The sequence below is a fragment of the Cyclopterus lumpus genome, chromosome 12 (assembly GCF_009769545.1).
Source record: "Cyclopterus lumpus isolate fCycLum1 chromosome 12, fCycLum1.pri, whole genome shotgun sequence".
Lineage (NCBI taxonomy): Eukaryota > Metazoa > Chordata > Actinopteri > Perciformes > Cyclopteridae > Cyclopterus > Cyclopterus lumpus.
In genome coordinates this window covers 12,592,837-12,608,638 of record NC_046977.1, presented here as the reverse complement: position 1 = coordinate 12,608,638, position 15,802 = coordinate 12,592,837, and the positions used below count along the sequence as shown (strand labels likewise).

The following is a 15,802-nucleotide window of genomic DNA, read 5'->3' as shown; positions in this document are numbered from 1 at the left end:
AATGTATCAACTGTGCACACTTCCAATGTCAGCAGTTGTACGAAAAAGCTCCACATCTGGAGCGATAGCAAGTGAACGCCTGCGGGGGCCGCTGGCCAGACAGTCACGCTCTCACGCTCACAGACCGGCGACAGAGAGAGGCGGGCAGTAACAATGGAGGTGGAGAGGGAAAGAGGAGCCTCTTACAGGGCAGAGAGAAACTTGTAGCAAAAACCTGGAATCGAAATTGTTCAAATCCAAACAATATCCAGTCCTGTTAGTCACAGACACCCATCTCCTCGCCATTGTACAATTTATTTGTCTTTCGGTTTTCTTTCTTTATTCATTTAACTTAGATAAACATATCCTACAGTTCTGGAATTGATTTCCAAAGTACACATGAAGGGCTCACTCAGCAAGTGTCTTTTCCTTTCACTCTTTTTTTTTTATTTTTTAAATCACAAACTGTCCTTCACTTTGATTTGAAATAAACTAAAAGTCAGCAGCGCCCATCACTCCATGGGCCAACGGCAGCAATGAAAATCAGTATGTTCTGTATCTTGCTCCGGAGAAGCAACAGCCTTTTTCCATTTCATCCTTGCACGCATACAAACACACATTTACCACAATTCTGTTTCGAATGGCAAACTTCAGAGGAGCTCTGTTGTTGCTTTGGGGTTTCCTCCGGTTCAGTTGGCGGGCTTCTGGATTATTTTAACTTCAACATGCAAGCAGCACAAAACCACCATAATTACAAGACTTGGTCAATCCTTTGAATAGCTTCGGCATCCGAGACCTTGGTCGGTTGATGATTTGGGGTTTTCAACATGGGGAGCCCGAGACAGAGAGAGCCAGCTTGCCTTTCAAAGCCAACAGTCACAGTAAGTCATGAAACCAGTAAGAGCCAATGGGAGGGGGAAATCGTATGCAGCTGAGGAAAACAGTGATACCAGCACAACTGCTCACAAAGTCCGGTCCATTACTTCTGTAAACTCACCGACTCACTGACATTTGCCTGTGCCAAAACGCTTTTATGCAAACAAAAGCAGAAATATGTGCACACATTATTGTTGATTTATAAAGTCATGCATATGCATGGTTCCGAGTCATAAATCTCCCTCATTGGGAGACTTGGCGTACCTGCACAAGCCTGATTTCCTCTCTCACAGTTAGCCATAGATGGATGTACAGGCCCTGAATCGCCTTTCTGCATATAAAATGCCTCTACCTGCTCCCCCACACTCTCAATGATACACAATTTCACGGAATTGAATTGGCTCAGTCATCAATCAGCACCAGAGCAGCAATCCCTATGTGGCTAGCTGTAACACCAATAGAGAAGAGCCCCGTTGGTTTGGCGGTCCTTAAAATGTGCTGTTCCCGTATGCGTCGTATTTTGGTGAGGACAGCACAGCAGGTGTGTGCAGGTGGCAGGTGAGGCGCCGGCAGGTGGTGAGGGAGGTGTGGGGGGGTCATTCAAATGAGACCGTAAAAAGGAAAACATTTTAGTGGAAAATCAGTCTTAGAGAAAAAACTTCTTAAAACCACATTAAGAAGAGCAAAAAGCAAAAACAACATTTAAATCAATCAGTATAAGGTCAACTGAGTGGTTTCAGCAGTAGCCATATCTGCTTTATACTGCTTGTCAACCTTCTTCTTCACCTCATTAAATCCCTGCAGCCATCTGAAGTCAGCAGGACAGTAATACGTGATGAAGCTGCAGTCTCAGATTGTGCCGCAGTGTCATTACACATGACCGTTCACTTTGATGTAATCACATGCAAACGACAGCAGGCTGCTCCTAAATAACCCCATGTCTCTCACAACTCCGTGTTCTGCCTGTTTATGCAGCAGACACTGAATCAATTCTGTATGTCGTATTTTTAACCTCCATGGGTGGCGTTTTAATCTATATATTTTTTTCCAACAGATTGTGGCGGAAACTTTGCTGTCACATCAAGTAGGATTTGATGTGCCTTTAAGATGCGAGAGACATTACTCAAACAGCCTCAGATAGATGCCATCATGTAATTGCCGACACCAAAGTATTTTGATATTTATTCATTGCCCTTTTTAGCATATTGTGCTGCTGCACTCAGAGACACCCACACTGTGTCATTAATTAATTAATCCATCAGACACGCACCTGTGAACTATCACTGTATCACGTCAAATGTCGGAACAGTATTGATTTTGTTTCGAGCAGCCTCAAATTAGAGTTCAGTGCTTCACAAAGAGAGACACAAACACCAAAATAAATAAATCTGCTCCCTGACTGCTGATGGTTCTTCAGGCCTCAAACCGCTGCACTTGAATGTCAAGATATGAGAATATGTGGCCAAAGGTCTTGCAAGTCTTGACAATCATCTTTTATTGTACTCGTGAGTCAACATAAAGATGGCATAAATCAAGTTCTGAATTCATTGGCGTCCACGCGTTGTCATTATCTGAAAGCGTCACACAGAAGCCACGCAGCTGCCACGCATCAGTCCCAAGCCGCCATGCAATGAGGTGGCTCTTGAGACCCTTGTAGGATTCATTCCTGAGGAAATCATGAACTCCTGGGTAACGCTGACAGTCTTAGAGAACTTTTTACGCTTAACAAGGCTGGGGTGACAGATCGGAGCCGTTTGAGGGACTGGCTTCCCTTTTTTCCTGAGAAGCTGAGAATGTGCCGTGTATAACACGCTGAACATTCGCTCTCTGTCAATCTTGGTGGAAAAATATACTCAAGTCCTCTCCCGCAAGACATTGTTCCTGAAATAATCTCCTCGCCCTCAATTTGAGTCCCAAGATGTGTTTCTACAGACAGAAGGTCACACAGCTCGATGGAAGTGGAACAGCGGTGCTAAAAGTATCCTTGTGACCTGGGCTGGGAGTGTAATAACAGATTTACATGCAAACCAGCATCCAGTGTGGGTTTTTTCTGGTGTGGCTAAATATTCCTGCACACCTCATCACCCACTGAGCTAGCGCTAACAAATCAATCTCTCTTATAGCTATAACATCCATAAATCAAAGACTAAGAAGTTCATGTTCTTGGCTGAAACATCCTCTTCATTTAGCACATGCTAATTAACCATTTTATCAATTTGTTGTTTCGGTGCAGAAATCCCTCCATCGTGCTGCTCCTTGGCGGTCACTGGACCCCCGTTATGTTTTTGAGCCTCCTCCATCCCTGGACCTCTGGCTGTAATAAGAAGAACCATGATGTGCTGGTAGAAAGAAAGCCTTCTACGTGAAGAGTAGAAGCATAATGAAAGGAAAGAAACGTAATGACGGAGAAATAAATGTACACACGTTTTAGGCAAAGACTGTACTAATGAGGGTAGTGGTACTGTTGGCGGCCAGAGAAATGTGCCTTGGAAATGAAATGATGTCCCTATTATAGTCTTCAGAACAAAAACTGAATTATTAAAATGTACATTTTCCATCTATAAATTCCTGAGCCACTGTCGGGTGGAGGATTAATGGTACTTGAAGAGTGCGGATTCAAACAGCAGAGAGCAAGTAGATATTCTTATGTTTAAAGCTTGCGTATCTTGGTGCCGAATGCTCATGCTCATTGTTATGGTTCTCTTAAGAACACCAATTACCTAATTACTGAACCCACAATGGGTGTTATCACGTGAGCCGTATCGGCAGTCTTTTCAGAAACCTTGCCATTTTTTAACCATTCAAAATAACCCAAAAGGATTGTACAATGCATCATAATTTGATCAGAGAAGCCACTGCAAACTGAGGAGTTTTGGGTTGGATCCTGGTGGGACTACTATTACACCCCCAGATATTCCTAAATATCAGGGTTTTTTAAAGAATTTATCAAAATGATATTTTGTGTGGAGGCAGAGGCATTGGCTGCGACATGGGAGCAAAAAGGGGGAGGTGCCTACTGCTCCAGGGGAATTGATGCCAGATGGTGTTCTCATTGAAGAAATTAAACTGCAAAATGAGAGTGAGAAATGGACTGGCGGGTTGTGGATGCCCTTCCAGGCAAACACACACACACACACACACACACACACACTTGCACAGTCTAAGGCCTGTGGATAATTGGTCGTGGTTCTTTAAATGTATATAATTCCACTGGTTGCTGGATGTAGAGTTATTCAGGTAATTTATCAGACGCTAATCTGTTCCGCTCCCGCTCACTTAATCATAAAAAGGAGTAGCCCTGAATGTCCAGGTGAATAGCTCCTTTGGGTAGCTTGGCGGTTCTGTTTCAGTGAAGAAAATACTCCTCACGAGGAACATAACACGATGAGCAGAAAACTTATTACAGTACGTTTTAGCTGTTATGACTTAGGTCCCCCAAGTGCTGAAATGGCAAGTCAGTTCCATGCAGCGATACATCAACCTGGATAGCAGCAATACTATGAAATGACTCTCTGATCTGTGCTGTGGTTCAGCAACTTAAAGGAGTCAGTCTGCGGTTGTTATGAAGACGCTACACTAGACGATACATAAGATTCACAGTCTCGACTATATGCCAAGTGATGGAGCATCGCTGCGATGAAGTGTGATAGGGACTGGAGGGGGGAGCAAAGATTTAAATGAGAGGATTGTTCTGAGGTTAGTTGGTCGTTTTGGGCGTTTTAAGTCCTGGGTGAATGGCAGTTATGATCTCTCTCTCTCACACACACACACACACACACACACACACACACACATATGCATGCATATATATACACAGTAGAGAAATAATGATGTGTGCAATCATCTGATCACATCTGTACTCTACAGCCCTACCAGTGGCGCAGAATGATGCTCTGTGTGCCCTCTGGCTCCCCGCTGCACCCCAGAGACAAGGAATCCGTCATTGGCCAAGTAATCATCATCGGAGCTGTCCGCACTGATACTTTCTCTCTGTTTTTCCAGATGAACTAGGAGCTGTGGTTAGATTATGTTGTCCAGATAAATTGCCTCTGTGCCATCGGTGATCAAGCTCTGTCAATCTGTTTTTACAATGAATAAAACTTCATCCATCGCGTAATTGATGGCAGGTTATGTCTAAAGAGTATTCCCCTTTATCAGGTTTATCTTCTTGCAAGCCTTCACATATGCCGTCCCCTCACAGGGCTTTTCAGCATACGGTATGATAGCTTTTCTTTAGTGCAAAAGTTACCTACGAATCTGAACGTTAGCTCTGTACTGCCCATCATCTCCGAAGTGAGGGAGTCACATGCTAAACAGCAGATCGGAGAACAGACTTCCCCTGGAGCTGCTACAAAGACATCCTGTTCCCGTGTCTTCTCTTGAGGACGGAAGAAAGAATCTGTGTTCCAACTATTTCTTGGTCACCCAAAAAAAGAAATTATATATATATATATATATAGCACTTTCATGTCTTTGTGGTTTCTTGGCGCAGGAAGTTACGACATGAAGTCCTTTGGGGTACCTTAAGAGCCCTAAAAAAAAAAAAAAGCCCTTAAGAGTATGGCAAGTAACTTCTCAGATTGTTTTGTGTGGACACATTAAGAAACATGCTGTGATGCCAGGGAATGCATGTCTTCTTCCACCAAGGCAAAAGACCAACCTGTCACTAAAGCTGCTCTTCTTCTACAAACACATCATAGCCATCATGCAAGCCTCCAGGGTGTGAGCACTTGGTACACACAGAGATTTCGGTTTGGCTATCAATTTAAAAATGCAATATGAGATTCTCAAATGCTAAGTTTAAGGGATTTTAGCAGACGGTATAGACTTTTTTTAAGTAATCTTCTGTTTCTGCTAAATTGACATGCATAGTGAGAAATAATTGTTTTAAAAGGAGTTTCCTCAGCAGAAATATGCTGGCAAAAGAGGCTCAACATTCAGGAAATGGTAACTTTTATTGCGTAAACTCTCGTGACCTCCACCGAGAGTCATATTTAGTGCCTCTAAGTCCATAGAACAAATGCGTGGACACTATTGGGCCCATATCCATCACTGGATTGGCAGTGTTGCTTTGCGTTTACTGGCAAGTGAAGCGGGACCGGGCATCCGAGACATCGCAGCAGGAGTAATGTGATGGCCCTCAGACTGCACAAAGACTACAGTGCCACTTTGGAGCGTATCACACAGATCTATAGTAATGTAGGCAAGCTTCCACCTTGAGTGTTGTTTTCTCTGCCATGGAAAACGGTAGAAAATGAGTTTGTTGTGTGTCATAGTTCACCCATTTTTCCAGAAAATAAAGACATAAAGTGTATGCAAGAAGTACAGTACAAAACTGTATACAACAATAAAAACCTTACCCAGAATGACGTGTCAGCTAAAGTCCACAACTTTTTTAGTAAAAAACAACACTTAAAGATATGAGTGGCCAATAACGATCATGACATTTACATCAATAGTGTCGGATTATACGTCACAGGTCCAACCAACTACAGACACATTTTCAATTCAAGATTTAATGATAATCCTCAAATGAACCCCTCTGCTTTGCTGCACTACTAAACAGCTCAGAGTGAAAGAGATGCAATGGTGTGTGTTTTTGTCTAACCAAAAGTCAGAAAGGAAATTTTCCATCGGTAGAACATATTTTTTTCTTTCTTTATCAATACCCAAATGTTGAGATGAAGCTCTAAAATATGGCTACTTCTCAGAGTGGGAGTCATGGAATTATGTTGCAACTGGGAAACAAAATGAGTAGTAGGAGGGCTATTCTCGTGATGTATGTTTGGGGCCAGAACTACACAGCAAGAAAGAAATGTGTACAGGTTGTAATGAAAATCCTGCCAGGTGTTGCCAAACTGACCTTTTGGAAAACCGGAAGAAAATTGATTCAGAGCGAAAAGTGCAACGGACCATGTCCAGATGTCAAGGTTGTTGGCATCCACCGCAGCTATGAGAAAGCGTGGGTAATTAAAGCTTAACAGGCTTATTGTGGGGGGTTCTTTTCCTCTAGAAACCATATCTTGGATCATGTAACTTATGTACAAACATACTATTTTAGTTGAAATTCTCTTTGTATTGCCCACACACAGCCTAAACTAGATCAGAAATGATCTGTGCAATCTCACAACGCAGGTAGCCAAAATAGGAAAGGTATACAATGCTGTGTAAAATGCAACTTCAGGGGGAAGAAAAGAAAAACACAACTTAAAAAAAAATAATAATCAGCTTTAAGTCAAGAAATACACCTTTTTCAAAAGGAATTTTGGATAGGATCATATGTTATGTACAGCATAGCATATCTAGATAAAGGATAAGAAAACACACAGACGCATCAGTCCATTTGCAGGTGTCTTGGCTGTATGCTTTGCATATACTGTGGGACGATGATGACGATGAAGATGAAGAAGATGTATAGTCAATGACTACTTTACAGCCGGTGTAGCTTCCCCCATTACTAAAGTAAAACATAGGCCTGAGTGAAAATATAAAGAGGATATATCTAACTTGTTAATAGTTGGGGTGAAGTCATTGTCTTGCCGATCTACTGCTCCACCAGACTCCAGTATGGGATCCTCTATTTTTTTTAAACACAGCAATTGCCTACTCTTGGTTTCCAGTCTTTTCTTAGGTATCACTGAGAAAAAAAAACGATTAAATAATCTTTAATTTCTCATGGGTCCATGCTGTCCCATTGAGCTCCAGTTATCTTATTAGCGCAGGATGTCAGCGTATCGTGAAAGAGGTCGATATCCAACCTCAAGGCTCATCTCCTCACATTCATCTATTTATTAGGCAATTTGGCGCATCAATTTTTTAGTTATATATTTTTGCAATGGGGGTGATTCCTGAGCAGGTAAATAAAGTTCCTATAGACATATAGGTGTTTTATCGCGCAGTGTGCGTGTGTGTGTGCGCGTGTGTGTGTGTGTGTGTGTAAGTGTGTGTGCCGACACTCTTGCCTCGTGCGTTGAGCTGCAGAGCGGCGTTAAAATTCTGAGCAAGTATTGGGAGAAGACAGCGCGTGCTCTTTTCTGGTCGTTCGCGAGTAGCCCAAGTATGAAAGGAAGGAAGGGGGGGGGGCTGCTGGTAGGAGGTTATGACAGAAAGAAGAAAAACACACGCACACAAAATACACTTGCGCTAGCAGGTAGAAGAACTTGCGACCCCCCCCCCCCCCCCCCCCCCCCCCCCCCCCCCCCCCCCCCCCACCCCCCCCCCCCACCCCCCCCACACACACACACACACACACACACTTTCCCCATAAGTAGATAGAGAAGATAGAAAACTTACCACCCCGGTGTCCAGCTGCTCGGTCGTCTGGGACGGAGCGGCTCCAGTCAGAGGTAAAAAACACAAGATCTGCACCAACAGCAGCATCTCCGGTGAAATATTCCTCATCCACTTGTGAAGAAGCAGAGACATCATGGTGCTCTATGACAGGCGGGTCCCGCAGGGCTCAGACAGCGACCCCGACAGCCGCATCCACGGGGGTGAAGCCACACGCCGACGCGCCTGGAAATGTTGCCCGAGTAATAAGTCTTCCTCGCCGCTGAGCGCAAACACATGAAACACATTCAAACCCGGCGCCGGTGACACTTGAGACCACGAGAGCAGCTCGTGCGCCGGCGGAACTGTACGCTCGTAACTTCACGCGCAAGTGGTCGGAACCAGGAGGTGAGCAGCGTGTTCTTGTCTGTTATCTCGAGTGCATCGGAGGTAATATTCCCCTGGAGCAAGAAGCGCGAGCTCCCACTCTCAGTCGTAGCGTCTCGAGCTGCTGGAAAATGAAAGCAGCTGCGTGCGGTGGTGTCGCGCGCAAGCGGAGATCGATCTCAAGTCGGCCACAATAACCTTTTACACTTCCGGACAAAATACTCAAAATAAAATCCAGTTTTGATGGACTTGAGAAATTGAAAGTGGTAAATGACACGAGCGCACTTAACCGTGTAGGGATTTGGGTCCCTTCATCTAAATATATATATATATATATATATATATATATATATATATATATATATATATATATATATATATATTCATGTTAAAACCATGTTTGCCCAATGTTCATATTATTTAAGTCAGTGTATGCTGAAATAATTTACAGGAATGATACATTTTAATTTCAGAGTTGTTGAATTTGTGTAAGTTGGGTGCATGCCCAACAAAGTATTTGGTACACTTCACGGTTTCATATCTCTGTACATTGTTATTTGGTTCTCAATACAAACAATTTGAAAACACAACTCCGGGGTTGTTTAATAACGTGTTATAACGCGTGTGTGATGTGTTAAACTTTCAACATGTTTTAAACCAAATTATTAAATGCATTACGTAATCTATTTAAAATATACCAGCCAACCCAAACCTGTGAGATTGTGCTTTTATTTTGAAGTTCAGTCTTCAAACTTCCAGCCGCTTACAGTATGTCATTTGGTATTTTTTCTTTCTTACCATATTTACGCAGCTGGGAGATAATTTGAATTCGGCTTGAGGTGCCTCTTTAGTTAATCTCTTTGGCCTTTATTCATGAGTCATCACAAATATACAGTCAATAAGATAATTAAAGTCTGGCCATGTTGTTGCAGTAGTAGTTGTGTTATGTGATAGTGGGAAATAGATACATGAATATACATCAGTAATAATAGCTGCTTCTACTGCTGACTAATAATATTAGTATCATAACAATGATCATTATTATTTTTGCTTGGACAGACCATGAGAGATTAAATACAACTTCATAAAACCCTAATTTAAAATTAATGGATTCAAAAGAAAGCCTGCTGTCAATTAAAGTCGGTAGTACTTGAACAACAAGCAATTACATTTTATTTTCTCAATTTGAAACTTAAGAGCATCACGGTAGCGTAATGACAAGCAAGATCCTTCAAAATCAATCCCCTAAAATGGCAATTATCCACCCTCGTGAAATGTCCTCAAGCCACACTCTGAAATCCTTATTAGTTCTAGCCGTGCTGACCTGTCGACGACCCTGCACCACTGCTCTCGGACCTGTGCACGTAAAAAAAGGATGTTCCCTCTTTGAATTTTAAACAGTGAAAACCAATTGTAAGCACTGTTGAGAATCGCCATTGACTGCCTCCACAGCATCAAGGTGAATTATCCATTTAAAGCTTGAATCATAATGCAGATGCACACACACGCCTCGATGCCCACCCACATGCAAACAGCCACATGCAAGCATCTTAACTATTCTGTGTCTACTTTGACTGACAGTCTCCTTAACCTCCAGTGCACTGCCTCTAATGATTCACAGCTCTCCTTTGTACCACTGCCTCATGTCTCGACTGCAAAAAAATGCATAATGAGTGCATGGACACAAACGCCCACACACACAAATTAAGCGTATCCAGTGCATCCACAGCTGTAACTATTGAGTTTTCATTTTTTTATGTAATAATTAATGTCTATATCCTTGTTTCCCACTTGTAGGTCTAGGCATGCTGTGAAGCACCAAGTAATGCATTGACACCCAATTAAATCCATATATCAGTAGATATCTCTCTTCTTGATGCGAAGAAAGGGCACTCGTCTCTGAAATGCAGAGATGCTGCACCGCTCATTACACTTCCATATTCATCCTATTGTGGAAAAACATAACAGAAAAGCAACTGCAGAAATATAGTTAGTTAACGCATAATACAACTTCAGCAGCCCGCTCTTTGCTTCCCATGATGAGAGAATAATGAATGTATTCATATTGTATGTTAAATATCAAAATGCACTCCATTTACTAACCTGAGGATATTTCATGATCAATGATTTGATCAGCCAGTCCATCCACCAAAGACCATACACACATATAAACCTCCTTGGCTGGTTCTATTTCCTATTCAGATCCGTTACAGCAGTCGCTCATCAGCGGTCCACAGGAGAGAAGGCATGAAAGATGTGTTTTGTGCTCGGCAGCATGGAGTTCTGCCGTCGTACCGCTTAAGGCTTTAAACTTCTCAAGTTTACCGCCTCCAGTCCCTGTTACACTTCTCGTGTAACCACAATATTATGATAATTGTCGCAGCTGTATATTGTGCCTCATATGTCTGCTGGCAAAAAGAAGCTTCAGCCATTCGGTTTCACATTAAGGTGGCCACCATTGTAACGCTGCACATTTTAATATTCACCGTCGCATGTTGTGCCAAGTTGGCTGCATGCGGACCCCCCTTCCATTGGTGAGGATCAAACCCTAAAGATGAAGGAACATTGTCAAATATCTTTCTATGCCATCGAATCATGGCATGTAGAGTGTCTTTGCGTGGCTTCGTGGGATGTTGTTTGATTATGGAGACAATGTTTGCAGTTGTTAATAACATAATTCATACTTAATGTATTTTGTATTCACACTGTCAGCGCTACTTAATGGGCTTTCCCATTAGTCAAGTTAGCATTGCAGTGTTAAAAACCAACAACATTCATTAATCTCGTTGTCTTATCGCTCATGTGTGTGTGTGTGTGTGTGTGTGTGTGTGGTTTGTGTTGTGTGTGTGTGTGTGTTCCACATTTAATTGGGAAAAGCCTTGAATATATAGTTTTTCAAATTCTACGTAATGGGTATTCTATGAAACATTTTGCATCATCCATCATATATATATATATATATATATATATATATATGTAATATTACGTGTGCAAAGCTTGTTTATATTCATTCATTTTCTTATGCAAATGGTGTTTCTGATAATATTAATCAGGATTATTATTATCATCGGCATAAAAAATAAATATTTCAGTAAAGGAGCATCAAAAACCGAGTCAGCAAATAAACAAAGCTGAGGCCAAAAGCAGGTTTATCAAGGAAGGTCACGCAGTACTGTGACCGACCACTGTGAGGAGTCACTGCAGCTATAGGGATTCGAACCAGCAGCTTCCCGGGCAGGACCACGACCACGAGGCTGAGTGCAGTAGGATTAGTTCTCTGGGCCTCTGTGGTGGTGGATGGGAGCTCCACCACCCGTTTACCCAATAGACGGTAATTAACCAGGATTTGAAAATGAAAACTAGTTTGGATTTAAGATCTCAGATTTGGCTTTAAGATAGGCAGACAGTTCCAAAGATTAGAGGCTCTCTGCGAATGCTTTATCGCCCTTTTGAGAAATGAGAGGAAACATTTTTGCCAGATCATATTGGGAGAATACTGCTGTAAATGTAACCGTTTGTTAACACGTCTGAGAAGCTGATCGTCGGTATCACAAGGTTTACAAAAAGCACATCTAGGGACGTTCATAGTTATCAACATGACTGAAAAACATATTTGATCACACAGGGCAGGTTTCCTGAAAGGTTTCATAACCCATACTTTGTGAAATCCCTATTGAATATAGACTCCGTTTCATGTCATGAGCTCTGAAGCATCTCTTTACAGGTGACTGTGCAGCAGTTCACAAGGAGGTCCTGATGGGTTTGGCCTCAACATTGGATATGTTTCTTTCCCGGAAAGGTGTTACATTTCTATTTCTAGTGATAACATACAGTAGTGCATGATTTGGCAGATAAAGCTGCAACTGACTTGCACTTTTCATATCCCATCTTAGAATCAAACACATTTGTCTGTACCTAAGAAACACTAAGTTAACATTCTGTATACTCATAATAAGCACAATACATAGAGTTACTCAAGTATGTTATGAAAGGTCTCTCCCTTCAGACCATTTCATTCACCAAGTCTGATGATCAACTCGAAGCTCACTTCAGATCCCATGACGTAAAAAGTCACATATGAGTGCCACAAGGTTCAAAGCAAATTAACAAAGAAAAATATAACCTTGTTTTTTATGCATTCATGTGAATGGGAGACACAATTTATTAAAAGGCTCCTCCCACACTGAATCTCAGAGAGCAAGTCAACTCTTTTTCCACCCTTACTTTTTCAAAAGACTGCATGTATTGTCACATTTCTGAGCAAATCATACAGCTTGTTTTACCTTCACTGCGGTGCAGCAACACCAGAAGAAAACCTTATTATCATACAAAAAGAATCCTCTTGGGTTGTTTAGAATGCAGTTTTTCCATTGTGCTCTACGGAAAGGGGAACGGGGCATTAGAACAAAATAAAAGATAAAATAAATCCTTCATAATCATCTCGGCAAGAATACATAGAAACAACCTGGAGAGGTCACTGGTCTATCAAGGCTTGAGAGGAATTTGGATAAATGATAATCCAGCATCTGTGACCCCGAGGAAGTTTGAATGCGGAAAATCTCTATTCTGCAAAGTTGTAATTGACTTTTTCCATTCATTTAAAGTGCTTCTGCATCAATGATAGCAACAGATAAGTGATGACTATGCGGTGAAAACCAGAGCAGTATCTTTTGACCGAGGCTATTGTTGCATCTTCTAACAATCTGTTGTGAATTTGTATGATTTCCTGTCGTCAGTAATTCATTTTGTCGACAGAAAAAGCGTTCCGTACAGACAGAAAAGCCAGAGTGCTGCACTCCTCTTACGATAAGGGCCTCCTCGAGGGCTGCGTCTGTTTTACATGTGTTTTAGAGATTAGAGCGTGTGTTTGCGTATGTGTGTGTTTCCATAAAAAGATTGTAGCCACATTGAACTGCTGCAGCTCATGTCTATCCATTATCATCATAATATTAAAGCATTGCACTTATTGTCACACCATCATCAAAGTTATCCGTTTAAGTATTTATATATTCGTGTCCCCTGAAAATACCAGAGTACATGAGTCCTACACGATGTTTAACATCTCCCCTTGTGGGATCAATGAAGTTTATGTTTTATTTTTTTATTAGTTTTCTCATTAACCTAAAACAAAGACACTTTCATTAATAGCGGCTCCCTTTCTAAACATAAAGGACAGACCTGATTGAAGCCAATGTCAAAGTTTGAAGCAGTAGTAGTAGTTATTCTTTCTTAAATTAAAAAAGCTGAAATGAATTCAAAACATAGTTTGACATTTTAAGATATTCCCTTATTCACTATTTTGCCTAAAGTTAGATGAGAAGATCGATAACTAAATATGAAGAAAGAAATAGTTTAGAACACATTCCCGAATAAAACCGTTAAAAACTTTTCACGACTTGTATTTTTGGACAGACAAACAAATGATTGTGTCATTTGGTGATATGAGGTGGAGTTTGTGAGCTTTGGACGTAACCAGGCGATTTCAACCTATTTCCATATGCGGAGCCTCCTAGCTTCCGCTTCATATTTAACAGATGGATATGAGAGTCTGCAAGAAAGTAAATGTTACATTTCCTCAATTTTCACACTGAAAAAAAAAAGCATGTACATAAGCTACTGACACATCCAACTGCACGGCAAAGGAGAAAGAACTTCAAGATATGTGAGATAAGTCCACAGCACGCGTTTCCCTGCCCGTCCTCTGAAGGCGGCGCCTGCTCCCGCCAGTGTTACAGCGGCCGAAGCAGCGAAAAGAGCCTCGCACCTGCTCCCACCTTGTCACAGCGACCGCTCTAATAGAAAACGTGCTCTGTGTTAAGAACCGGCTCGTCTCCTCGGTAGCACCCCAGCATGGGCCATCAGCGAGGGCCATCAATGATTTAGATCAACAGCACTCTCCTCGCTCCTTAACAGGATCCGCAGGTGTTCTGGCACTATCATTCATCACTGAAACATTATCAATTCTGCTCCAGCTTCCCCACAGTGGCACTACAAGCAACAGTCCTTCACGCTCTCTCTCTCTCTCTCTCTCTCTCTTTGCTTTCCTAACAATGTGTAAAGTGGGGGTTTCTTTTTACATTGTACTCACTGCCTCGTAAAGCATTCTACTGAGAGAAGCGTAATTAATGAGCTGTGATTAAAAGAATGTTTCTCTTTTGAAACACTGGGCGTGACTGGCAAAGGTTACACACTAAGCATCTTAGATCGCCCCGACAACGGAGTGTTTAGACCTTGCATTACTTACTTACTTGCATTACTTATAAGTAATATATATATATGTTGCCGTGTTTGCTGATTCGCCGTTATAGTTTGCACTTCACGCCCACCGTAGTCGAGCCTTAAGAGGCCTTACGAGGGCGGTCGTAGAGCTAATCTAACAGCGTGCGGCCACATCATTCTGCTTTCATGACGTGCATATCGATCCGAGAACGCATTTCCATTTGTTGTTAGTAGCAATAGTACGATTACATGCTTGATTAGATCTGTGGCTACAGCCGAGTTGCAGCGCAGTCTAATGAAATCTGACATCTTGGCTGAGAGAGGGCTGCTGCATGCAGAGACCGCCGCTGTAAAAAAGATGAATGTCGGCGGTCCGACATCTACCATCTCCTTCCTTTCTCTTCCCTCGAGTCTGAATAGGCGGCAGCAGGAATGGGATACTTAAAAAGAGGGAGGTCAAGAGCTTGTATAGGTCTACATGTTGTGGATATGCATCTCTCATTTCCCTGCTAATCAGAGTCTAGTGTAGTTGCGATTGGTTCTGGTCGCCCGAGGATGTGTGATAGTAATTTCAGTGCCCACACAAATAAATGGCATAGTGTAAGTCCTTCCAGTTGCATCTAGCGACACATTAAGATTCCAAGATCAGGAGATTGCCCTTTAATTTTACATTGCAGAAACTTATAAAGACCTTTAATGGAGGACTTTCCTTCAACTTTTAAAAATGTGTTCTCCTTATGTATGTATGTATGTATGTATGTATGTATACAAACTATGACATTTGTAAAAATATGAGCAATGGTGGTCTTACTTAATGCATGAAGTAGGACCACCCTGCTGCTTTATACAGCTAATTTGTTCACAACCGTCCTCTTTTTCCATCTTCCCAATCCCCGTATCCTAAATGCAACATTCCTCGGTACACCTTCTGCTCCTTTGCAGCCATTCCAGCTTCCTCTTTCCCACCACAAATGCTTTTCAGTATCACTTTGAAATGCACGTAACGGGTGGTCTATTCAGCTCCCATTCTTCAATGTTAGTAAGTGCCAGAACAGGGCGGGCTAATCACAAT

General features: G+C 42.0%; 1 protein-coding gene across 1 annotated transcript in view; it reads right to left on the bottom strand.

The window, feature by feature from the left end:
* LOC117740501 (matrix metalloproteinase-17-like) overlaps positions 1–8,652 on the bottom strand; it is a 60,481-nt gene extending 51,829 nt beyond the window's left edge. The window contains exon 1 of the mRNA XM_034546952.1: positions 8,149–8,652. Coding sequence (XP_034402843.1) covers positions 8,149–8,283 — 135 coding nt within the window. The 5' untranslated portion in view covers positions 8,284–8,652. The remainder of the gene's footprint in view (positions 1–8,148) is intronic.
* Positions 8,653–15,802: the final 7,150 nt, after the last annotated feature.